The sequence below is a fragment of the Fonticula alba genome, assembly GCF_000388065.1.
Source record: "Fonticula alba strain ATCC 38817 unplaced genomic scaffold supercont2.4, whole genome shotgun sequence".
NCBI classification, from domain to species: Eukaryota; order Rotosphaerida; family Fonticulaceae; genus Fonticula; species Fonticula alba.
The window spans coordinates 2469340-2492851 of record NW_009242974.1 but is presented as its reverse complement, the minus strand read 5'-3'; the positions used below and the strand labels follow the sequence as shown (position 1 = coordinate 2492851).

The 23512-nt window shown below is 64.4% G+C and overlaps 6 protein-coding genes across 6 annotated transcripts; 4 read left to right on the top strand and 2 right to left on the bottom strand.

Annotated features, from left to right (window-relative positions):
* Positions 1–1462: 1462 nt before the first annotated feature.
* H696_03083 (hypothetical protein) lies at positions 1463–6649 on the top strand (the record flags this gene model as incomplete). Its single annotated transcript, XM_009496973.1, has 3 exons — positions 1463–2317; positions 2447–2563; positions 2852–6649. The coding sequence occupies 3 exons, from the start codon at positions 1463–1465 to the stop codon at positions 6647–6649; spliced, it is 4770 nt and encodes a 1589-aa protein (XP_009495248.1).
* A 966-nt stretch (positions 6650–7615) lies between these two features.
* H696_03082 (hypothetical protein) lies at positions 7616–12028 on the bottom strand. The gene is made up of 9 exons (XM_009496972.1): positions 11758–12028; positions 11509–11646; positions 11182–11352; positions 10945–11037; positions 10368–10774; positions 9785–10198; positions 9232–9624; positions 8761–9024; positions 7616–8544 (listed from the first exon to the last, which is right to left on the bottom strand). Exons 1-9 carry the CDS (start codon positions 11828–11830, stop codon positions 8050–8052), a joined length of 2448 nt encoding a protein of 815 aa, XP_009495247.1. The 5' UTR covers positions 11831–12028; the 3' UTR covers positions 7616–8049.
* Positions 12029–12989: 961 nt separating this feature from the next.
* H696_03081 (hypothetical protein) lies at positions 12990–17308 on the top strand. The gene is made up of 6 exons (XM_009496971.1): positions 12990–13250; positions 13360–13445; positions 13642–13867; positions 13958–14048; positions 14156–14588; positions 14775–17308. Exons 1-6 carry the CDS (start codon positions 13176–13178, stop codon positions 17170–17172), a joined length of 3309 nt encoding a protein of 1102 aa, XP_009495246.1. The 5' UTR covers positions 12990–13175; the 3' UTR covers positions 17173–17308.
* Positions 17309–17349: 41 nt separating this feature from the next.
* H696_03080 (hypothetical protein) lies at positions 17350–18359 on the bottom strand. Its single transcript, XM_009496970.1, has 3 exons — positions 18238–18359; positions 18038–18107; positions 17350–17967 (listed from the first exon to the last, which is right to left on the bottom strand). The coding sequence occupies exons 1-3, from the start codon at positions 18338–18340 to the stop codon at positions 17496–17498; spliced, it is 645 nt and encodes a 214-aa protein (XP_009495245.1). The 5' UTR covers positions 18341–18359; the 3' UTR covers positions 17350–17495.
* Positions 18360–18959: 600 nt separating this feature from the next.
* Positions 18960–20945, top strand: H696_03079 (hypothetical protein). Its single transcript, XM_009496969.1, has 7 exons — positions 18960–19090; positions 19181–19513; positions 19618–19725; positions 19902–19983; positions 20060–20123; positions 20238–20538; positions 20690–20945. The coding sequence occupies exons 1-7, from the start codon at positions 19082–19084 to the stop codon at positions 20888–20890; spliced, it is 1098 nt and encodes a 365-aa protein (XP_009495244.1). The 5' UTR covers positions 18960–19081; the 3' UTR covers positions 20891–20945.
* A 641-nt stretch (positions 20946–21586) lies between these two features.
* H696_03078 (hypothetical protein) lies at positions 21587–22214 on the top strand. Its single transcript, XM_009496968.1, has one exon. The coding sequence runs from the start codon at positions 21615–21617 to the stop codon at positions 22158–22160; it is 546 nt and encodes a 181-aa protein (XP_009495243.1). The 5' UTR covers positions 21587–21614; the 3' UTR covers positions 22161–22214.
* The last annotated feature ends 1298 nt before the right edge of the window (positions 22215–23512 follow it).

The following is a 23512-nucleotide window of genomic DNA, read 5'->3' as shown; positions in this document are numbered from 1 at the left end:
GGGGAATGTGTCACCGCGTGGGCGTCCATTTATCCATCATGGCGCTTTGGTCCGAGTCTCCACCTCGGTGCGCTCTTTTCCCCTCTCTTTCTCTGCCCCCCTCCTCGCCCCGCCGCCCCATGCCTCCTCGTTTCGCAAAGGGGGTTCAATGGTCGACCCGTCGAGTGGACACCATTTCCTCGTGTGCTTGTGGCTGCCCTGCGTGGTGTACCTCGCGCAGAAATGTTAAAATCTCGGCTCGGAGCTCCACACGCTGGGACCATTTGAATCGCAAGCCACAGGGCGATCATTTCGCCGGCCTGGCGCAATGAGTGCACCGCCCGGGGGTGGTGTGGGGGGGGGGGGGTGGGTTGCCCCAGTGTGACCGCCTTTCGTGAGTCCCTCCCCCCGATGCCTCGCTGATGCCCAGGCCTGTCGATGGTAGTAAACCCTTCTTGGCACATGGATATGACCAGCGAGGGGGCACGAGTGAATGGAGGTTGCGGAGTCTTCGATAGTCCTGGCTTTTTCATGACTCCGGGGGCCCAGGCGGCTGGAGGGGGGAGAGGGGGCAGCCGCCAGGCCACCGCGGGTGCGCAGGCTCAGCATCAGACCCAGCCGGCCGGGCCCAATGGCATGCCATTCACGCCCCAAGCCCCATGGTACCCCGCCCCCCGGCATTCGGGCCTCGCGCCACCCGGGCCCCGGCCCCCGCCTCATCCGGGGAAATCGCCAGGCGATTTTGTCATTTTTCTGAGACATTATCCCCCATACGAGCCACGGCATGTTTCAATTTCCCCACGCACCCCCCTCTCTCTCTCCTCGCGCCTTCGCTCCTTCTTGCTCGATTTCCAGCGCCGATCTTTTCCCCTTTTTTTCGCCTCCCCCAAAGGCCACCCGCCGGCGCACCCCTGCCTCCTTTCACACCCGAGCGACGCCTGTGGGGCTACACCTCCCTCCCTGAGCCTGCTGGCGTGTCTCCTTCGGGGCTTGTGTCTCGGCTTCTTCCGGTACGGCGGCACTCCTCGGCGGGGGGAGGCTCTTGGCGAAAGCTACGCGTTGGTCCACTGTTGACACCCTATTTCTCATGCCTCGCAATAGTCCGCCGGTGGACGCTGATCAACACCACTCCAAGAGGGCCTGCGTATAGCCTCCCACCTCCCAATCACAGAGCGGTCGGCCGCGGGCACACTCCCCCCTTCTATTCGCGCGTGCGCGCGCGCCTTTTCTCCTGTCTTTTTCTCTTTTCGCCGGGCTCCCAGAGCAAGTCATCCCAGGAAGGTATGTCATCCCGGCGCTGCCCCAACGGCCTCCTGCACGCACTCTTGCCGGGCCTGCCCTCTGCCAGCTTCCCGGGGGGGGCGTATCCTCTAAGGTTCTAATTGAAGGTCCCCCCTCCCTCCCCCCCCCCCGCCCGCCCCTTCCGGGCTCTTTGCGGCTTACATAGGAACAGCTGCTCATCATGGGCCTCGGGCCGTCAACGATGGCCGGCGCGGCCTCTGTCCGGGTGTCTGTCCTGTCGCCCATGCGCGATAGCGTGCGCGGGTCTCGGCAAAGCTCGGTCCCTGTGAGCCCGATCGCTGCGGACTCGACGGCCGCCGCGGCCGAAAGGCGCATGGCCATGGCGGCCGCCGGCTACTCCGCCCTGCAAACCGACGCCTTCGATCAGACGGCCGCCGAGTCAGCCGGCTTCCCCAGCCACGTTTCGCCCCTCCTCGCGGCCGCCGTGTACGATGCACGTCGGTCCGTGCGCTTTGCCACGTCGGGATCGCGCGTGGCACGGCCCGGTGCCGCGAGCAACCCCGGTGCCGCCCCCTCGTCGCCACTGGCGGGGGGTCCTGCCAGTGGCACGCCGCCGGCAAGCGGGTTCAGCATCATCGGCAATGGGCCGCCCATCTGGCAGACAGCCTCCCCGGCCATGCTCGAGGCGTCGGCCGCGGCCGAGGCTGCCGCCGAGAAACGCGCTGCCTCCGGGGCCGGGGCCAATGTCACCGCCACCACCGCCGTCATGTCCCTGTGTCGCGATACCGACAGCCTGCCACCCGAAGCACACTCCCTGGCGCAGCAAGTTGGCGCCGGTGCCGGCCCCGGCGGAGGGAGAACCTCCAGTGCCACGCCCCCTCCGGGGCTCGGTGATCGCCGGTCACCTGGGCCCATCTCCCTGGCTGCCGGGGCAACGGCCGCCGCTGCCGAGGGCGTCCACGAGGATGGTTATCGTTGGCGGAAGTACGGCCAGAAGCAACGCCGGTCGAGTCCCTTCCCCAAGGCCTACTTCCGGTGCACCGGTCCCGGGTGCCCTGCCAAAAAGCAAATCGAGGTCATGGTCCTCGGGGATCAGGTAGGCTTTTCCTTCGCATGCGAGTGCCTCGCCTTCGGTCGGGCGGCTGCCTTCGCCCCTCCAATTCAGCGCTTTTCGCATTTTTGCTGACCTGCCGCCCGCGTCCGGTGCCCCTCACACCTCCTCCAGCGCCTCACGAGCTCCGTCTATCGCGGGCAGCACAACCACAATGCGCCGCAGCTCACCCGGCTTAGTGCTCACGACCAGACCAGCTTCCGCAAGAGTGTTGCCAGCGAGGGGCAAATGGTGCATCCACCCTGCCCGCTTCGCGCCCGTCAATCCCTTCCCCCTATTACCACCTATCTGGCTTTCTCCCCGCTCTCCCCTCGCGCCCCCCCCCCCTCTCTCTCTCTCTCTCTACCTCCTGCTCCTTCTTTCTCGCGCTGTGCCTGGTCCTTCCAGCGCCGGGTTTTTTTTTCTGACCCACCTGCACCTCCATGGCTCCTCTCCCCTGACTGGGCTTTCTCCCTGGCCTCGTATGCGACGCCCCTCTTTCCTCAACTTCGTGCCCTGCCCGCTGGCGGTACTGCTCAGGCGCCAACCGAGCCGGGGTTTGCCTTTTCCCCTGCCCTCTTCCTGACCGCCAGCAATCCGGGCGCGGCCGGCATTCACGGGGCCGGCGGCTCCGGTGCCGGTGACGAGGGCGCAGCCCAAGTGAATACCACGCGCTTGGTGGTTGCCAGCGATGCGTCCATGATCGACGCCATGGATGACGGGTACATTTGGCGCAAGTATGGACAGAAGGCCGTTCGCGGGGCGCCCTTCCCCCGCGCATACTATCGCTGCACGACCAAAGGATGCCCTGTGAAGAAGCAGATCCGCCGAGGCTATGGCCAAGTCATCTCCAGTTATGAGGGAGTGCACAATCACCCGCCACCGCGGCAGGATGGAGGCCGCGAGCGGGCCGGCTCAGCCACCGCCGGGGCCGAGCCCGGCTCCCCGGGAGGCGGGGACACCAAGCATCGTAAGCGCCGTAGCTCGCCCTCCTCGTCGCCCCTCAAGCGGGGTTTGTCCCTGGCCGCCGGCACCAAGAAGGCCTCAAAGCAGCAGCAGCAGCAGCAGCAGCCGGATTCGCAGCTGGCTCGCAAGCCCGTGAAGAAGGAGCCCGGGCCGGCCGGGTCGGAGGGCCATCCACCCGGAGGAGGAGCCGACCCAATGATGCTCGAGGCCGCCAGGCAGTCCATTGCCGCCGGCGGTGGAGGCCCGGCATCGGGTCCCCATCCATCAGCGCTCTTCGGGGCTGGTCCCGGGGTCATGGGGTTCTACTTCCCCGGCCCGGAGGGGGTCATGCTCGATGCTCGATTGGCCCCGGCCCATGCTCCTCACCTGGGGGGCGGGCACTATGGCTACCCATCCGGCCCGCCGCTGAGCGTCACCGGCCCCGGTGGCGGGGGCAACGCCTCGCGCGTCATTTCCCCGGCCACCTCTCCCGGCTCGGCCGGGGAGGATGGCAGTGGGCGCTCGGCCGCTGCGAAGCAGGCAGCTGCCGCCGCCGCCGCCGCCGCCGCCTACGACACGAGCCTCTACTTGGACTTGGGCCTGCCTTCCGAAAATCCGATGGATGGCTCGGGGCTTGGCGGGGGGATGGCCGCTCGTGGGCCGGGCGACGGGGCCGGCCACCGTCCAGCAGGGGGATCCCTTCCCCACGGGATGGCCAGCGGCCCGGGCGGTGCAGGGCCGGGCCCCATGCCGGGCTACAACCTCGCCGGTGGTGGGCCCAGCTATGGCATGGTCGATCCCAATGCAGGCTACCTGCCGGGAGCCGGTCGCCTCGGCGGCCCTCCGGGACCGGAATATGGCTCCGGGCCACCCATGATGATGCCTGGACCAGGCTCCGACAAGCAGCAGGGGCTGTACATGCCGGAAGACGGCTCATCGGCTGCTGCTGCGGCGGCGGCGGCGGCGGCAGCGGCCGCCGCCGCCTATTACACCAGCCGGGGGGGCATGCTTACTCCGCCGCCCTCCTCGACCTACCGATCCTCCGAGGGGCCGGATACGGCCGACACGTCCCCTGTCGGGGTGGCACCCGGCACCGGAGCCGGTCCCTTCCGCCATGCTGGAGTCATCGGCCCGCGTGGAGGACATCCTCACGCGGGCCCACCACACTCCCAGCAGCCGATGTTGCATTCGCACGGGCACCCGGGCTCCGGCTTCCATCTAGGTCATCCTCACCTGGCTGGCATGGGCCAGCATCAGTCCCAGTTCCACCAACCGCAGCAACGGCCGCAGCAGCAGCCGCCGCAGCAGCCGCAGCAGCCGCCGCCGCCGCACCAACACCACCCGCACCAGCAACACCACCAGCATCAGCATCCGCAGCAGCAGCAACAACAGCCGCCGCAAGGCCAGTACCAGTCCCAGTTCCCACAGCCGCAGTACCCTTCCACCCACCAGCAGCAGCAGCAGCAGCAGCAGCAGCAGCAGCAGCTTCAGCAACAACAGCAACAGCCACAGCACATGCTCCAGCAGTCCTCGCAGCAACAGCACCTGATGCAAGGCTTCGACTTGTCGGCCAAGCACTATGGTGCTCCGGGACCCGGGCCGGGCGGATGGCACGCGTCCGAGACCCCAGCGTCCGGGATGCCGTGGCAGCGCCCGAGTGCAAGCGAGCAAATGCACTTCTTCGAGCCGCCGGGCACCGCCGGGTACTTTGCCAACGGAAACGGCGGCAACGGGTACATCTCACAGGGCGGTCTGGATGCTGCGGGGGGTGCCCCTCCGGATGCCGGGCTTCGGGGGATGGAGAAGTTCTTCCAGTCCGGCCCCGGCGTCGATGAGGGAGCCGGCGGCCCGTATGGGGCTCAGGAGCTGGCCCCCGGCGGGGACCCGACTCGCCGCGGGTCGACAGCCGGAGGCGGGGAGTCCTACTTCCCGGATCTCGCCACCGGCGAAGACCCACATCTGCACCTTCGTCACCATCAGGCGCTGATGCAACAACCGCTCCAGCAGCCGGCCCCGCACCAGCAACAGCTGTACCAGCAGCCCCACATGCTGACCACGGGCGGCCACTCGCAGGAGGGGGCGACCGAGCACCGGACCCATCGCCAATCTCCTGCTGGTGGCCAGATGCATCCGGGCGGCCTGTCCAGCCCCCCGGCGAGGGGCGGCCCTGATGGCTATCTCCTCCCCCAGGAGCCAGGGGCTTTCCTTGCTGGCGATGATCCGGCCGGCTCGGTGTCGGATCCCACCGGCCAGCCGAGCATGTTGGATTACAATCCCAAAGTCTATGACACCGGCCCGGGCATGGCCGAATCTCAGGCCAACCGGCCGGGCCCCTTCCACCTGGATTTGGATCTCGGCCCCGATATGGGTGTCCCTGGCGGCGGGTTAGCCAGTCCGGGGATTGGTGGTGGGCCCGGCGGCCCGGGTGACCCAGGCGCTCGCTGGTTTGCCGGGTCGCCACCCCCAGCCGGGATCCCTCCCCCGAAGAAGGACCACCAGATCAATGAGCCCAGTGCCCGGGGCTCCGGTCGCCTAAGTGGCGGTCTTGGGGATCCCTCTGGCAGCCTCTTTGGCCCGGAGGATGACGCGCTCGCCGGAAGGCCACACGGTCCGAATGGCCGACGCCCGAGTGACCTTCGAAGTGTCGATGAGATCACCAAAAGCGGCGACGACGACATGGATGGCGAACTGTTCGGCGGGGGAGGAACTAGCCCTGGTGGGGGGAGCGCAGACCTCGGCGGCCGAGGCGGCAACCCCTCAGCAGGCAATTCCGACAAAAATTTGCTTCTCTACACGGAGACCGGCTTCCTCTCCGGCTATGACGACTGGACCGGCACCGATCCTGGGGACACCGAGGTCGCGGCCTCCAGATCCGCCGGGGGACCGTCGGTGGTCTCTGCGGTCCCCGGTGGAGATCCACCCGGCGGCATGGAATACGACCCCTATCTCCGGTCGCCATCGGACTTTTCGAACACCATCAAAACCACATCCCCGGGTCTCCAGCAGCCATCCCGGCTGGAGGAGGTCACTGGGACACCTGGCGGCGCGGCCGCCAAGAACTCGATGTCTACCAGCGGCGGCGCGGGCGGCAGCGGCGGCGGCGGGAGTGGCGGCGCGGCCGCCGCCACCGGGGCTGAAAGATCCCCCTCCAGGAAGGCAGCTGGCTCCCCGGGGAAGTCCCCATCCAGGAAGTTGGCCCTGCCAAATGGTGCGAACGACTCGGCTATCCCGTCTGTTGTTACCGCCCGCCAAGCGACCGGGTTGGGTGCCGCCAGCAAGCCCCCCTCTCGTCCCCCCTCCATGATGCTCTCTAATGAGGATCTCTCCCTTGAGCGCCGGCCACTGGCGGTGGAGCCGCCGCCGCTGGAGGACACGGCCGGGCCGCAATATTGAGCGCCGGCGTGTTTCATCCAGGCCGGTGCGTGTCCCCTCTGGTCTCCCTCCTCGCCCCTCCCCCCTCCCTCCCAGGGGCAGGGGACAGTGTGGGACATTGAGAAGTGTCAGTGTGCAATGTGTGTTCCCTCTCGGCGCGCCGTACCACACGCGCTTCGATGCCGCCCTCTCCTCTCCTCCCCCATGCACAGAGACACAGGGAGGCGCGCAAGGGGCGGGGGGGTGGGGGGACGTGAGCAGCCCCAGGGGACAGAGGGGGCGAGCTGCAGGACGACCTTCTCTGTGTCCCTGGCGTGATGAATGCGCGCGCGCACGCACCACCCACACGTCGTATTTGCCTGTCAATGTGGGGAGAGAGAGAGAGAGAAAGAGAAAGAGAAAGACACACTTTGTCTGAAAGAGAGGCATGGGGAGGAGGGCAAGCAGCAGGTAGGCAGGCAGGGGGCCGGAGAGCTAAAAGAAAGAGCGCAAAGTCGAGCAGGGCAGTTCTCGATTGTAATTCCCCCATCCCCAAGGCACACTGGTGAGAAACACGCGCAAGCGCGTCCCCGAGACTCAAGACTGACCCCCTTCCCCGCTCCCTGTCCCCTCCCTGCGCCTGTGTCCGGCCGCGGGACCTTCCTCCTATTATTCCCCCCCTTCCGCTGGCCCTCATCGTGGTTTACTTCCATGACACTTGCAAACGAGAATAGTGCCTGTCAAGTGAGCCGGGTTTCCAAATGATGGTCCTCCGTGCGCATGCACGCGTGCATCTTTTTCGTGCCTCGGGGGACGGGGGGGAGGCAAGCGACGCTCTCCTTTGTCGTCACTCGCACAGTTGACTGTGCGCCGACAATCCTCGGCCCGACCTAGCCACCCACACCCACACACCCACACACCCACATACCCACACGCCCGCACACCCACACAACATACACTGCACCGTGTCCTTGTAGAATATCCCACCATATACACATTCCTTTATCCCTTGGAGGATATATTGATGCTGCGTGTCTATTTGCAGGGGGGCGGGTTGTGGAGTAGGTGAGAAGGGGGCGAAAGGGAAAAAAAAAAAACAGCGAGGGCAACTCGTCCACAGTGCGCGGGGATGGGTCAGTCAGGAAGCACTGCTGCCCTGTATCTCCACCCGTCTGGGCTTCTTCTTGTTCCGGGCGCCTATCTTTCTTACGCTGGCGGCGCCTCGCCTAATACCAATGTAGCCATCTATTTCAGTCGACACAGGCAGGGTGACAAGAGAAGGACTCAAAAATGCACTGCCCCTTGGAAGGAGGGAAGCACGGAGAGTCTCCCCCCCCCCCCCCCAAATTGTCGAAAGGACGGATGCCTGTATGTGTGGATGTGCTTGGCAACCGAGGAATCCCGCATAAAGCACCCACCCCGGCGCATCATCGCGAGTGGCTTCACTCCATCCGGAGAAGGCTCAGGTCCTGGAGCATGCCCGAGGGAAGCACAAAGTCCCAGGTGCCAAGGACAAACTCACGACGAGTGCGCCCGGCCGCAGCGGCGGCCGGTGCTGACACCGACATCGATGTCTGCGACGCCTCATAGAGGGCTCGCAACTCCGAATATGTGGCCCCACCAAGGACAAAGACAATCGTGCGCACGGGCTTGTTGCGCTCCGCTGCAGGGACACCCGATGGCAGGGCCGCGGCCAGAGATTCGCCCTCGGTACCGCGCCCGGCCGCTGGGTCCTCCTTGCCACCGCCAGTGAACCAGCTGGTCCGGGCCGAGGAATTCCGCAGCGACACACCCGACTTGGCCCCGGACTTTGAATTGTCCGGTTGGCTGAGGGCCTTCTCCCGCGCAATGCGGTTCGACACGGCTGCGGCTGCCTCGTGTGAGCGGCTCGAATCGAGCACCGCGAAGGGCGAGTCCGAGTGCGGATCGTCCAAGCGCTAGAGGTGTCGGAAGATAAAGAGAGCGAGGGAGAGAGCGAGGGAGAGAGCGAGGGAGAGAGCGAGGGAGAGAGCGAGGGAGAGAGAGATCGCGGGGGGGAAGGGAAAAATGACAGGTCAGCCAGCAGAACCCCAAGATGAGAGTCGCAAAGGGCGGAAGAACCGAGAGGCAGGATAAAAAGCAGGCAAAACGAGGGAAGTAAGAAAGCCACATACCGCCAACATGCGCTTCAGGCGCGGGACATACTGCGACACAATGTACGACTGTGCCTCCGGGCGGAAGGGATGCACCGCATCGCGAGGGGTGGAGATAGGCTGTGTCCAGTTCCCATGGAAGTCGCGACGCTGGTCTTCCACCGGCGGATAGGGCTTCTGCGACAGGTCGCCAGAGGCGTCGACCGCGGCCGCGGTGGGCTGATTCGACCGGCCAATTCCACCCCAGCCGGAGCTCTTGGTGGTGGTGGTGGAGCCGGGCATGGTCTACATGAATCCACATATTGCGATGGGTTCCACAGGAGAGTAAGCATCGGAGCAAATGGACCCATGCCACATAGGGCAAGACAGATGGACGGAAAGAAGCTGATGGACTTGCATCGATCAAGGGATGAAAGAGAAGGCGAGAGGGAGAGAGAGAGAGAGAGGGGGGGGGGGTCACAGGGGAGATAGCCAGCGAAGAAGGATACACACCTGTCCGGGGCCCAGGTTTGTCAAGTTGACCATGTACTTGAGGCTCTCGATAAGCCTCAGCTCATCGGTCGACAGGGAGTTCTCCAGTGCCGAGGAGATGGTCTTGCCGAAGGCGGCCGTCACACTCTGGGCATTGTGCTGCGCCATCAGGGCATTGTTGAAGATCGAGATGGCATACAACAGCAGCATGCGACGACGGACTTGCCCATCGTATGCCGAATGGTTGGTGGCAATTCGGGTGATGGCATCCAGCATGCCGGACGCCGTGAGCGGCTTGTCATCATGGTAGTCATGGCCAAGGGCTAGCTGTTGTTCCTGTAGCGCGATGGCCTCCAGACCCAGATCGGTGTAATTCTTCATGTTCAGATGCAAGAGCTCAATGTGGATGGCAAACTGTCGTGCAAACCGTTGAGCATGACGAGAACCGCGAGCAGGGGCCGAGGGAGCCGAGGGGAACGAGGGGGGAACCGGGGCAGCGGGAGGGAAATTAGGCTCCGGGGCACGATGCAGCGAGCAGCATTCAGACAAAGGCAGCATCGCGGAACACACACACCTTCGACAATTGCAACGAATAGCGCGGCATTTGACGCATCAGCTTGTTGATGTCCTCCAGCTCCAAAGAGCCCGAGTCGTTGCCCATTTGCCGGTCGACGCGATGCGAAGCGACAACATCCTCCTTGAGGAACTGCCGGAACTCCGTCGGCAGAGTTTGCAGGCAATCGGCGATGTGCCGATGCCGCAGGTAATTCCACACCGGGTCATCCTCTGTCAGCAAGAAGACCGAACCGGTGGATGGCTTGCCCGACTCGTTCTTGCGCTGGGAAATGGAGTGCGTCTTGTTTTGGATGCGATCCTCAAGCCCGAGGAGGTCGTGCGTCATGGCCTGATAGGTGAACTCGTGCAGCAGCGGTGCGTACAGGTCGATTGTTCGGTCGACAATCACCAGATCCACCGGGGCACCAACAGCCTGGAAGGGGGATTCCGATGGTCAGAGCCGAGGGGTGCAGGGCGTTCGCGGAGCGGGGAGTCGGGCAGAGGGAAACCCAAGAAGAGCCGAGAGAAAAAAAAGGCCACCGAAAAAGGCGAGCAATTCCGAAACGCGTCAGGGTTGCAGGAAAGCAGGGAGGTTCACGCACAAAAGTCCCAGGATTCAGGGACTCCATCGAATCCAGCCGAGCTTGCACCGCCTGAGCAAACGCCTGAGTCATGCTGTAGGGGCTCTGCTGGAAGATACGCGCCGAAGCCGGCGGCCGAGCGAAGCGAATCAGCGGGTAGGCCTTCATCAGGGCAAAGACAGAAGCCAGCTGCGCGGCCTGGCGTTCAAGTTCCTGTGTGGCGATCACTGGCGCTCCGGGCTGGTACAGACGCAGGAAGGAGGACTGATACCGGCGCCGGTTATCCGGCACCGGGCTGCCAGCCTTAGTGGTGTTGTCACTGATCAGCTCCGACAGGGCGTCGTACGGCGACCGTTCGACCGTCTGCCAGAAGGCATCCGGGTATCCAGGCTTGGCGGTATTCAGGATGAATGCATGCGACTCCAAGGCTAGGGCACGTTAGGACAGGGCTGGAGGGGAGGAGCCAGGGAGGAACCAGGACGAAGGGAGAGTGGGACACATGTGCTTGCCCGGGGGGGGGGGGGGGGGGGGGGGGGGGGGGGGGGGGGGGGGGGGGGGGGGGGGGGGGGGGGGGCAGGATCCGAGTTGGCACGCGTACACAGCATGTTGCATGGGACCTCAGCCAGGGCGCGAATATACGGCGTAAGACCCTTGCTCTCGCTGATACGCCGAAGATGCTCACGGGGAAGCTCTGATGCGTGAAGGGAGGCGGGTAGGACATGGTGAGCATTGACACGATTATGAGAGCTGGAAAGTGAGCGGGAGAACGGGGGGGAAGTCAAGTGAAGGAAGGGACATGAGGAGACCGTGATGGTGCTTTGCATGGAGCGCGTACCGGCGGAGAAGTACACCCGGGCGCTTGCATAGAGGCGCTTGCTTACGGTGATACCGCGGTTCTCGGGGAAATCCTTCAGCAAGAACTCCACATTCTGCGTGGTCGGTCGCAGGAAGTACACGGCCTCCTGGTCCTGCCAGGCCTTGCGCTGGAGTTGGATTTTCTCGATCACTGGAGGGGCAGAAGCACACGAGGTCAGCAGGATATCGGCCATAGGCCGGGGGGGGGGGAGAGAACGAGAGAACAAGAGAACAAGAGAACAAGAGAACAAGAGAACAAGAGAACGAGAGGACGAGAGGACGAGAGGACGAGCTAAACAGTGCGCACCCGTCACTCCGTGAATGGTCAAGTCACTGACTTTCATGCAGTGACTGAGAATTCGGGCCGTCAGATCATCAACGACCAACACCTTCCAGGTGGGTGTGGCAGAGGGAGCACCACCGAAGATCACTTTCTCAACAATGTCTATCGGATTCCGGACCAAGGTGAGGGGGGGAGCGTGTTACCATGCGAGGAGCATCTGGCAGCGGAAAAGGAACGGAGGTGGGTCAGGGCAAGGGGTTGGATGGCACGTACAGTTCCGGAGAATGGCCCGAAGATCGAAGCCATGCTCTGAACGTCCCGCGCTGTTGGAGAAAATACTGGACATTCTCGTGCTATGGATATGGAGGGGGGTGCACGCAGACACACACACCCGGCCGGGCCCGACGGCGAGCTGAGGAGGAAGGGGGCGCGAGCAGAAAGATGAGGAGATGAGGAAGAGCGATAGAGGGAGGGGGAGAGGGAGAGAGCAGGGGAAGTGGAGGGAGGCTGGGAGAAGTGAGGAGTGGTATGGAAGGAGCCGCTTACCACAAGTGGGCGGGCAACTTTTGATGGAGACCTCCGCCATGAAAAGTGCCCCTCCAATAGTAGAGTCTACTTCGGTGCCGGGGGCAACATGTCTGGGGGGCCGCGATCCGCCTTGATCAAAGAACGCGATCGTCAGAACCTCCCCCCCCCCTCCCCCGCGGCGGGCGGATCGGTCCCCCTTCGTGGGGGGCCGAGGCGCGGGGGGGGGGGGGGATTTCCTGGGGGAGTTCCCCCCTGGGGGGGGGGGGGGGGGGAAAAACCCCCCCCCCCCGGGCCCGGGCCCCCGGGGCCGGGGCCGGGGTTTTTCCCCCCCCCCCCCCCCCCCCCCCCACCCCCGAAACGCGCAGGGAGAACCACTGCCGATGGTGAGGCCACTCACTGCTCCCGGGTGAGCGGCAAAGGAAATCCGCAAGCCGAATCCTCGGCAACACTGGCTCTGGAGCGTGCTCGGCAAATGGCCGGTTTCACCACGGGACATCACTAACACGTGCAGCCCGTAAGTAGGCTGGTCCATATCTCTGATCTGCAAAGGCAGAATGCCGTCCGCCACTCACATGGAGATCCCAACTGAAGGGGCGGAGGCTGGCTTCCCGCCACCGGCCCGCAGGGGGGATGGCGTGCCGGCGCACACGCGCCGTTGTCCCGCATACGGCCACACACCAACACGCCGATTTACTGTGCCTCCAATGCTCATCCGACACACTTTCCACCCTTGACACACTTCGCGCACACAAACACGACCCCACGCAGCCACACACTAGACCCGCCGGGCTCGGGATGTTCGAGGAGTACCTCCTGCCATGCTCTCGTCGCGTCTGGGCTGCGTGCGTGTGCATGTGCATGTGCATGTGAGGGAAAGACGGGGGGGGGGGGGGGGGGGGGAGGGGGGGGGGGGGGGGAAAAAACCCTACCCACCAAAAGGCGCCTTCAATCCAGCCGCAAATCATCTTGCTTTCCTTCCCTCTTCTACTCCCCCTCCTACTGTTCTCTCCCTCTCCCTTCACCCTTCACTCCAACACCGCCTCAAGCCTTTTCCCTCCTTCCCCTTCTCTTCCCCTACCTCCCCCTCCCTCCTTCGTCACGATCCCTTCTCTGGGCTCAAACCCCGCTACCTGGTCGACCACGGGCCGGGACCACCGCCGGCCATGAAGACCCTCGAGGCCCTCCTCCAGTACAATACCACCGACTTTACGTCGGAGCTTGGTGCCTACCTCCAGCGTGTGCGTCCTCTATCATCCACCTCCCAAACGAGAGCTCATGCATGGAGTCTCCCCCTCTTGGAATCCTGACCACCAGCCGTGCCGCATCCTGTGGTTGCCCATGCTGCAGCTCCTCAATCGGTCGGAGGACGCGTCCGACTTCCAGCGCTTTCTCCCTCGCCTCCTGGGGACGCTGTTTGGCACTGAATCTCGGCGGTACGTGTCAACACATGCGCACCCTGCACACATACATATATACATATATATATATACAAGCCGGCCTACATTTGCGCCAGCCTCTTTCCCCCTCTCGAAGTCCTGGTACTCACCTCTCTCTTTCTCCCTTTGCATCCTCCTTTGGACATACCCGCCCATGCCTGTGGGGATGGGTGTGTATGTGTGTCCCTTTCAGTGCTCTGCTGGACCATGCCCTCTCGCCCAGCGAGACGCATGGCCTGCTGCTGCTGCTGCTCCCTTCGGGGCCCCTCTTCCGTGTCATTCTCAGCCAGCACCTGAACTCGGCTGGGGGCCTCGGGGGCTCGGCTTTGTCTTCCGACCCGGATGCCCCTCCATCCGGCCAGCAACATATCTCTCACTCCGGTGCCGCACTCTATGAGATCCATACCGATAAGCTCCCGGTATGTCCGGCATTCGTCCTCTCCGCCTGCCTTCCTGGGATCTTGCCCTGACATACGCCCTCCCCTTGCCACCCCTATGTTTGCCCATAGTACTCCGTCCGCCAGGAGATCAGCCACACTGGCAGCACGCGGGGCTTCTTCCGGATGTTCCATACCCCCGGCCAGAACCGGGTGCATTTGAGTTCGTCGCACAAACACACACGCACACACATGCACGCATATACACCGGGCGCCCCGTCACATCGCCCAATTACTCACATTCGATCCTCTCACCCTGCAAACGTTTAGACATTTTCCAGTTTTTCATCTACTATCTTCTGTACCATGCCATCCTCCCTCGGCACTCCCCTTACGGTGCCGGCTATGGCCAGTCATCTGGCTTCCAGCAGTATCCGTACCAGTACCAGCAGCCACAGCAGCAGATGCCCCAGCAGCCATATCGCCAGGCCCCTCAAACTGGCGGCGCCCTCTCGTCGGTGGTGGATCGCATGATGTTCCAGGCGGCCGAGGTGCGCGAGCGCCTCGAGAGTTACATGGACTTCTCGTCCGGTTGGACCGGCGGGGCCAAGCCCCCCGGTGTGCCGGCAATCCCGGGCATGTCTGGCACTCCGACTTCCAATGTCAGTCAGATCTATTACACCCTCATTCGGGAGTACCTGGCCTTCATGCTGCCTGTGGCTGGCTCGGTCGAAGCCTCCCGTGCCAATATCCATAGCATCCAGTGCGTCGAGCGTGCAGCCATTGGCAACACCCCCCCCCCCCCCCCACTGTCTTTGCTGCTCTTCCTTCTCCGGGGCTTCTTTCCTCCTTCCCTTCCCTCTTTCCCCCTTGCCAACTATCCTGCTAACCTCCCCCGACCCGCGTGTACCCGCTTTGCCTACCCACCTGCGCACCTTGCCCTGCTCAGGGAGTTCCGCAGCCATCCCGGCGAGGTCCAGCACATGGTGGAGTTCTTCCTCGGATCGCTGACCGAGCTTTGGGTTGGCCAGAACACCCTCCGGGATCCGGTGCATACGGCCCTGGCTGCGGGGCCAATCTCTCGGCCCGGTGTGGCCTTTGCGCTGGACTTTGCTGGTGATGCGGCGGCCAGGCTGCCGGCAACTACGCGTTCGACCGCCGCCGCTCCGGCTCTGGGCACCGACCAGCTGACCCTCCCGCCACCGCGCGACTTCATCGTGCCGACCCCGCTGCTGGCGCAGCTGCTGCCGCTCTTTGTCCTGCACACGACCAACTTTTACCACGCCCGGGTGGCCCAGCTTGGGACCTTGCACATCCCGGAGGAGACGTGGCTCAGTGCGGCCTGGCTGCGCACCGGTGAGCTGATTGGCAGCTGCTTTGCCATTCGAGCTGTGGCGCGGAATTACGGCCGCATGGCAGCTCCAACTGGCCCAACTGGCCTCGGGGCCCCGGGGATGGGCCTGCACCATGGGACTTTCGCAGGAACCATGGCCGGTCGCGGGGCTGGGTCCTTCTCCGCCCTTGGCCCTGGACATGGCCTTGGCTTGTCCTCGACTGGCGGTGTGGTCTCTCCCAGCATCGAGGCCAATGCCGCCGCTGTGGATCGTATTTTCCAGCAACTCTTCTCGGTTTGGATTTCGCTCTTGCGGCCCTGGCGCTATACCGCCCCGGCTGCATCGGCTGCGGGATCCGACACCGTGACCCAGCAGCAGCAGCAGCAGCAGCAGCATCAACAACCACAGCAACTGTCACCCATCTGGTACAATTATGTCTTCCGGCACCTGGCCCTGTACACCCGCATTGCCCGGGATTTCTTGGCCTCCCAGTCGCTCAACCACTTGATCGCCACGCCGCCGATGCACACGGCCGCCGCTGCCGCCGCTCCAGGGAGTGATCCTCAGCGCCTGGCCATCTGGGCGCATGAACTCGGCAGCGACCTGGCCCTGCAGCGGGCGATCACTCAGGCCGAGGTGGCCACTGTTCAGCGGGCCTGGCAGCTGCATCACGAGCAGCTCCGCCTCCGGGCCGGTCATGCCCTGACGCCGGCCGTCGCCCGCGGTGATCCTGGTGCTCTGGACACCGATGAAACGATTCGCCTGGTGGTGCCATTCTACACGGCCGAGCGTCAGCCAGCTGTCGAGCATCTCCGGTCCATGCTGCATGCAATCCTTCGCGCTGGCGAGGCCCGTGGCCTGGTCACTCGCCGACCGGCTGTGCTTCCTGGCCGTCGGCGCCTTGGTGGCTTGGCTGCCGGGCTCAGTGCAGCCGACCCGGCCGCGGGCTCTGGCACTGCCTCGGGCGCCATGGCTGCCGCTGCCACCCCCGCGATGTCGGCCACCACCGCGCCACAAGGCCCGGCCGAGGCCGACCAGCGTCGCCACGAGTACATTGTCGAGGCGGAGTACCAGCTGCGTACGCTGTTTGCCGGCTTGGCTCCTCCGGATCCTGAGGAGGAGGCTCGCGCCGGGGCACCAGCCGGTATGCCCGGGTCTGGTGGCCTGGGCGCCGGGCCCTTCGACCAGCTGGCTCTCCTGCAGCAGGCGCAGCAGCAGGCACAGCAACAGGCCCGGCCTCCTGCGGTATATGCCACGGCCGATCCAGCCACCGGTCAGATCCCCTCATGGGCCATGGAGCGCGCGCGTCTTGGCAAGTTGAAGTTCTCCAATCGCGATGTGGTCGGTGGTGCGGTGCCTTCGCTGTCTCGCACCCTGGCGGGCACCAGCACCGAACCGCTCCCAGCCAACTTCGCTCCCTGGGCCGACCCTGGCGTGGCACTTGAGGCACCGGCCACCGGCAGTGCCACCATCTCCTACTGCCATCCCGGGCATGCCGTCACCCGGCCGGGCCTGGCTGGTGTCATCCCCCCAACAGCCGGTCTAATGGCTGGGTTTGGGCAGCTGCTGGATGTTGCGCGCAAGGCGCCAGCTGGTGGTCTCATCCTGGTGGCTACCATTGCCGGGCAGCCGGTGTGGGCTCCCTCCCCGGAGCCGGCTGTCGGCGAGCACCCGGTCTTGGTCTTTGTCCTTGAGTTCCTGGCAGCCTGGCTGGGCTACTGGCTGCGCTGGCTACTGGAGGGCACGGGGTACAGCCCGCGGGTGCACCTTCGGCCTCTGGCCCGGCCCTTGCGCCTGGCTCTGGCCATGGTTGTTGCCACGCTGGTGCTGTATCTGTCCTTCGGCATGCTGGCCGGGGTATGGCGCTTCTTGACTGACAACCTCCTTGGCATGCCGCCGCAGTATCAGGCATACTCGGCCGGTGGGCAGTATCAGCACCACCGGGCTGGACATACTTTCGGCGGGCAGCGCCAATATGGCCAAGAATTCCGCCCACGGCCTGGTAATGTTTAGTTGGATTTCGCTGGCCTGTCCACCTTCCTGGTGGAACATGCCACTCGATGATCCTCTCTTTCTATCTCGCTCTTTTTTTGCTCCCATCGCCCAATACCACTGTACACACACACACACACACATATATGTGTGTGTGTGCCTCATAAATAGATATGTTTCATCCGAAGAAAAGAAAAAGAAAAGGAACGCTCCACCCCGCGACCATGCAAGTGTGGCCAGGGGGAAAGCGGCGGAGGGTGTATTCATGAAGCCGGCTTGCGTGATACCCCCCGCCCCTCCCGTGTCCAAACGCACAACGAGAAGCACCAAACGACGGCCGAACTCTACCGCGCATCATCGGTGGCCGTGGGGAAACGCTCGGAGAAGAAGCCATGCCGGGAAGCAGGGACCTCCTGGCCCTTGGCATCCACGAGACCCATGCGCCGAGACACATGGCCACAAGTCTTGCAGCTGGTGATCAGCCTGAGTGGCGGCGGAGGCGGAGGTCGTGGGACTGGCGCCTGGCTGCCAGTGCCACGGTGAGGCTTTGTCCCGAGGCAGCTCGCTCCCCCGGTGGTGGAGGAAGTTGCGACTGCGGGGTCATCAGTATGCTGATCGTCGACAGGCGTCGAGTCATTCTTTTCATCTGACCTCCCAGCCGGGGCAGGCGGTCTCTCGGCGCCAAGGGGAGCCCCAACGCTTGGCCGTGACTTGCGCCGCTTCTTTCCGGCCCGGCGGACGCGCACACGCAGGGTCGAGGCAATGTCAAAGGGCGCACGACAGCCCTTGCAGACAGATCGCTTCAAGGTGGGGTCGCTGGTGGCAGGGGAAAGTGTCAGGCGAGAGGAGGAAGGGGGGAAGGAGGGAAGGGGACAAAGACACACACATTCGCAGGACTGCCCGCTGTGAAACAGAGAGGAGATCTCGCCCAAATTTGAAGGCCGGCGCGCTCGGAACTGGTGTAAGTCGAGGGATCTGGTTAGATGCATTTGGACAACCATCTCATGACGGGGTAAAAAGAGGCGAAAGGATAGAAAGAGGGTGGGAGAAGGAAGAAGGATGGTCGAGATGGCAGCACAAACGCACCCTCGTTCGGCCCATTCAAAAAGAGGCGCGACGCCTGCTCAAGGAAGTTTATCCGGTGCACAGCGTCTCGCTGCTGACGCAACTGGGGCTGGCCATTCGACATGGCGGAGGGGGGCCGGGGGGGGGGGGGGGGGCGGCTGAGAAAGGGGGAACAGGAGACAAAAATAGGACCGGAAGGATGGAAGGGGCGAGAGGGGGATGTGGGAAGCCGCGCGTAGATGGTCCTGGCCAGGTCGGCCTACCGGAGGTGACTCATGAATCGGGCCCCGGCCGCCCCCGTGCTCTTTGCCCGGGGGCGTCTGCCGGGAGGGGGGGGGGGGAGAGATCCGCGCGAGGCCGATCAATGCCGAATCATGTGAATAGGGCTGAGGGGGGTGATATGTGTGTGGTTCTTTTTCCCCTCCCAACGAGGGAAAGAAAATTGCGTGCCCTTTCTCTGTATCTGCCTCTGCGGGCCACCAGAGACAGGCGGAAAAGCTATCGCGTAGGACATCCTTTGCCGCCTGCTGCACGTCCCGCCCGGAGCAGGCCCAAACAGGATCCCAACTTACCGATCCGCGCGGTCCTAATGTTCTTCTGAAGTGAGAGAGGGCGGATCTCGCGATCCGGACCTGTCTGTGTGTTCGGAGTTGCCCCCCCCCCCCCCCCCCAGCATCTGACTCCTTGCCCCGTCCTTCCGGAGCAGGAACCAACGCTGCCCGTCATCCTGCCCCTCGGGCCTGATCAGGGTCTCCTCTGGGGTTGATGAGCTTACGCAAGTCCCCAGCACACCAGCGCGCATACTCCTTGTCACCCTCCACCTCTCCCCCCCTCCCCCACTCCGTTCTCTCTGCTTTATCCCACCATGGCGATTGTATGTCACTGAGATCAGTACCGGTCCCCCCGCCCCCCTCCCCGACCCGCGCTCCACACTTCCACGCCAGCCTCTGACCCATTGCTTCAGCCCTTCACCCTCCAGCCGGGGGACCCTTCTCTGGCCGACGTGGCTCTCCTTGCTCGTGAGGCGGGCTCCCTCATCCGCAAGGCTCTATCGCCCTCGGCACTCGGCGCCTTCGGCGGATCCGTTGGCGATGATGGCGGCCGGTCACTGGCCGCTTCGAAGACCTCGGGCAATGACCTGGTCACGGAGACCGACAAGGCAGTTGAGCGGCTAATTATCTCGCGCATCCGTGCCCGCTTCCCGGCTACCGGCCCCGGCGCACACGCCATCCTGGCCGAGGAGAGCTCCACCGAGGAGTCCACCCTGACCGATGCTCCCACCTGGATTATCGACCCGGTGCGTGTCGGGATCCCTCCAACAACCCTTTTGTCCTCCGGCCCTTTCTAATGCAGCATGTTGCCCACCCGGTCCACCGGGGGTCCCGACTTTTGGTCTTTCAGGTCGACGGGACAACCAACTTCGCCCATGGGTTCCCCTTCACCTGCGTGTCGATCGGCTTTGCCCGTGGCAAGACTGTTCTGCTTGGCGCTGTCTATGCGCCCGCTCTGGTGCGTGTCCTGGACCATCTGCGGTGATCTGCCGACGCCTGTATCCGATCCATCCTCCTGCCTCCTCTTTCTTGTCCCACGCCCTCATGCCTTTCCCCCCCCCCCCCCCCGCCCCCTCTTTATTTTCCCCACGTCCCTCCCTCTTTCAACATGGCATCCATACCCGAATGTGATAGGATGAGTTGTTTACGGCCGAGCGCGGCCGTGGCGCCTTCCTCAACGGCTGCCCCATTCGTGTGAGCGGCTCCGTTGACATCCGTGCGTCTCCCTCGATTGTCAAGTGCTCGCCCAGGGAGCTTCCCCCTCCTAACTGCGGTGTCCCCTCCATTGGCAGACCGGTCGCTCATTTCCACCGGGTTCCATGCGTACATCGTTGGCGAGGAGCGCGCCTCTGGCCAGTACGTCCGGCCACCCATGCATCAGCTCGGATCTACTTCAAGAGACCCCCTTGCCTTCTTTCCTTCCTTCCTTCCTGTTCGCTGCTCTCCCTCTCAACTCACCCCAACTCCCAGATACCAGGCTCATGCCCTGCCGGGGGGCGGTCGGGGGGGGCCTGCTCTGCCTACCACCACCACGGCCGCCGACGTGTCGGCCATCGCAATGGCTCCTCCTGGGGTGGGTTCGGCCGCTCCGCCTGCCCCCGGGCTGCCCAGTCTCCCCAGCAGTCCGGCCATCGATTCGGCCCTGTGGAACCTGCGCGCGGCGCTTGTTCTCGGTCGAGATGTCCGCCGCGCCGGTGCCGCCGCACTGGACATGTGCTACGTGGCCTGTGGGCGTCTGGACATGTACTTCGAGGCTGGTCCCCGTGAGTGGGTATGTACACAAATGTGACCTCGTTGGGCCTTTCTCGCTCGCGAGTCCCGGCTCCCACTTGGGCTCCCTTGTCCCAGGTGCATTCGACATCGCCTCTGACACATGCGCCCTTGCTCCCCCTTTTCCTCCCTTCCTTCTTGCCTCCTTGCAGGACTTCGCCGCAGGACAGGTCATTGTCGAGGAGGCCGGTGGCTATGTGTGCGACTTCACTGGCCGCCATGCCGGGTCGCCGGCCAGCGACCAGCACCCCGACCGGGTGGGACCCTTCGACCTTGGGTCGCGACAGGTGGTCGCTGCTGCCAGCCGCCAGCTCGCCGAGTCTATCTGCCCGTACCTTGTTCTCCCGCGGTAAGGTTGTTCACCCTACCCCCTGCTCTCTCCCTCTCTGCTGCTGCTGCTGCTGCTGCTGTTGCTGCTGCATGTCACAGCATCCCGGTACTTCATGTGTCAAAGAGACAGAGGGGGGAGGGAGACAGAAAAGAGAGGAAGAGAGAGAGAGACACACACACATACACAGGGAGAGAGGCGGAGAATTGGCCCAAATACAAGACCGAACGATCAGAAAGAAAAACATTTACATAGGGCCTTGTGTATGCCTCTTTCTTTGCCTGCCTTTCTTCGGAGGGGAAGCCAACAAAACAGGTCGGGGGTACCGATGTCTTTGTTGGAGCAAGCAGCCCGGAGGAAGCTCCCATCGCCTCCAGTGCAATCGAACGGGCGCTCCCCACTGATCATCACCAATAGGGGTGAACCATTCCTCCACCACCACCACCACCATCACTACCACCACCTCTCCCTGGACGCCAATCCTTTGCCACCGAAGCAAAGGTTAGCGAAAGAAGAGGAGACAGGTGGGGGAGTAAACGCCATGCGAGTGCTCTCCTGGCATTAAGGGGGGGGGAGGGGGAGAAAGGCGTGGTTCCCTCATACCCGAGTGCAAATATATACAGAGACAGAGAGAGAGAGAGAGAGAGAGACAGACAGACAGACACACACGACTGGCAGCGGCGGTTATGTGCACTCGGAAGGGCAAGGACACGAAAAGGGAGGAAGTTTGAGGGGGACTATATTTCGGGATGGGGACGGCTGCGCGCATTCTTGGGGGGAGGGGGGAGGGAGGCGGCACGAACCACTCAAGGACATGGAATGGAGAGGGAGAGGGGGAGGGGGGAGGGGGAGGGGCCTCCTACTTAGGCGGTGGCAGCCTCAACCTCAGCCTCGACGGGGGCCTCGACGGGGGCCTCGACAGCCTTCTCGGGCTCGGCAGCGGCCTCAGGGGCGGCAGACTCGGTGGCGGCAGACTCGGTGGCGGCAGGAGTCTCCTCGTCGACCTTGGCACGCTTGGTCTCGGTGGACTCCTCAGCAGGGGTCTCCTCGACCTCCTCGAGCTTGCGCTTGTTGGAGGTGTCCTCCTCGGCAGCGGGGGTCTCCTCGGTGACGGCGGGAGTGGCCTCCTCGGCGACGGCGGGGGTGGCCTCCTCAGCAACCTTCTCCACAGCGGGGGTAACCTCCTCGACGGTGGTGGCAACCTCCTCGACGGCGGGGACGACCTCCTCGACGGTGGTGGTGGCGGCGACAACGGGGGTCTCGGCAATGATCTCGGCAGACATGGTGGCAAGTAGGGGAGGAGAAGAGAGAAGTATGGGGAAGAAGGGGGATGTTCAAACCAAATGATGGCATTCGTGCCAAAAGGCGGGGCACTGGGGACCGAGTCGGCGCTCCCTTATATAGGTGGCCGCGGAGGCGCCCGAGGACCGGGAGGTTGGGGCATCAAACTGGCGTTCAGCACGGCCAGCAGGTGCTGGAGGCAGCAGACCCAAGTTCAACATGGAGCTCGAACCCTGCCGGCATGCCCACCGCCCGGGCTGCAGCATCGGGATTCGCCCCCGCCCCCCCGCCCCCCCCCCCCACCACCATACCTCTCCGCCTGCCAGTCAAGACGCGTGCTGGGTGTCCCGGGCGAGCGCCCGGCGCGGGGGGAGGGCGACCAGCCCGCACACACACACACACACACACACACACACACACACACAGGGAAGCAGGCGACATACCCTCTCGCTGGAAGGACAAGGGCTTCAGGCCCACGACCATGGAACAGGGAGACCGAGGGCCTGAGGACCGGGCATTTGCCTAGCCTGGCCGGGGGGGGGGGGGGCTGTCGTCGCTGCGTGGGTCTGGGGGGGGGGCGTGGCCGAGGCCGATCAGCGGCATGAAAGCCCGGCCCGACCAGCTGCCTGTTACCGTACCCAATGCCCAGCTCAACAAGATCGCCCCATTGGCCGGGAGCATCTAGCGCAGGCACAAGTCCGGGCGCCGAGGCGGGAGCGGCCGAGCGCGATCGAGACCGGCCCGGGCCTTGGCAAGCACCCTTGCGAGATCCAAGCCAGCCGCCCGCCCGGGCATGGGCAGGGAAGGTGGCAAGCAGCACGCCCCGCCGGCCCGGTTCATGGCCCTCCCCGTGCGCCCTCCAGGAGGGGCGGCCGGGAAGCAGCCACACATGCATGCACACCAAACGGATGTGCGCAACCGGCGCCCGGGCCGGGCCTAGCCGGCTTGACAGACCACCCCCCCCCCCCCCCGGGCCTGGCCAGTGCCCTGCCTGGCGGGCAGGACCAACACCGGGGGGGGGGGGGCGCGGGCGGGGGTAACCCACAGGAGATCTGAGACAAGGTCGCCCCGCAACCATGGAACAACGCGCGCGCGCTCATGCTCTCGGTATTGCGCGGGACTGCGCGCGGGGGCGCGCGCCCCAACACTCGGCGCCGCGGGCCCACACACGCACACACACGAACGAGCACAGGCACCGGGCCCGAAACTATCCGCCCCTCGTGTCGTCAGGCCTCTCCCCCTGGGGTCGGGCGCATATGGCGAGGCTGCGACGCAGCCGGGACCACGCCGAGGAGCCCACCCACAAGGCTGCCCACAAGTGTAACGGTCGGCGACGGAACAAGGCGCCTGGCGCCGGGTGCCCCCC

Bases quoted from the DNA above. Each gene is read 5' to 3' on its own strand.
- H696_03082 (XM_009496972.1), bottom strand. From the start codon at position 11,830: ATGTCCAGTATTTTCTCCAACAGCGCGGGACGTTCAGAGCATGGCTTC. The intron at 11,647-11,757 runs GTACGTGCCATC...GGAATCCGATAG, and splicing joins TCGGGCCATTCTCCGGAACT to ACATTGTTGAGAAAGTGATC. The intron at 10,775-10,944 runs GTACGCGTGCCA...AACGTGCCCTAG, and splicing joins GGTCCCATGCAACATGCTGT to CCTTGGAGTCGCATGCATTC.
- H696_03081 (XM_009496971.1), top strand. From the start codon at position 13,176: ATGAAGACCCTCGAGGCCCTCCTCCAGTACAATACCACCGACTTTACG. The intron at 13,446-13,641 runs GTACGTGTCAAC...TGTCCCTTTCAG, and splicing joins TTTGGCACTGAATCTCGGCG to TGCTCTGCTGGACCATGCCC. The intron at 14,589-14,774 runs GTGCGTCGAGCG...TGCCCTGCTCAG, and splicing joins GCCAATATCCATAGCATCCA to GGAGTTCCGCAGCCATCCCG.
- H696_03080 (XM_009496970.1), bottom strand. From the start codon at position 18,340: ATGTCGAATGGCCAGCCCCAGTTGCGTCAGCAGCGAGACGCTGTGCAC. The intron at 18,108-18,237 runs GTGCGTTTGTGC...GACTTACACCAG, and splicing joins TTTGAATGGGCCGAACGAGG to TTCCGAGCGCGCCGGCCTTC. The intron at 17,968-18,037 runs GTGTGTGTCTTT...CCCTGCCACCAG, and splicing joins CAGCGGGCAGTCCTGCGAAT to CGACCCCACCTTGAAGCGAT.
- H696_03079 (XM_009496969.1), top strand. The intron at 19,726-19,901 runs GTGCGTGTCCTG...CGAATGTGATAG, and splicing joins CTGTCTATGCGCCCGCTCTG to GATGAGTTGTTTACGGCCGA. The intron at 20,539-20,689 runs GTATGTACACAA...GCCTCCTTGCAG, and splicing joins AGGCTGGTCCCCGTGAGTGG to GACTTCGCCGCAGGACAGGT.
- H696_03078 (XM_009496968.1), top strand. From the start codon at position 21,615: ATGGGGACGGCTGCGCGCATTCTTGGGGGGAGGGGGGAGGGAGGCGGC.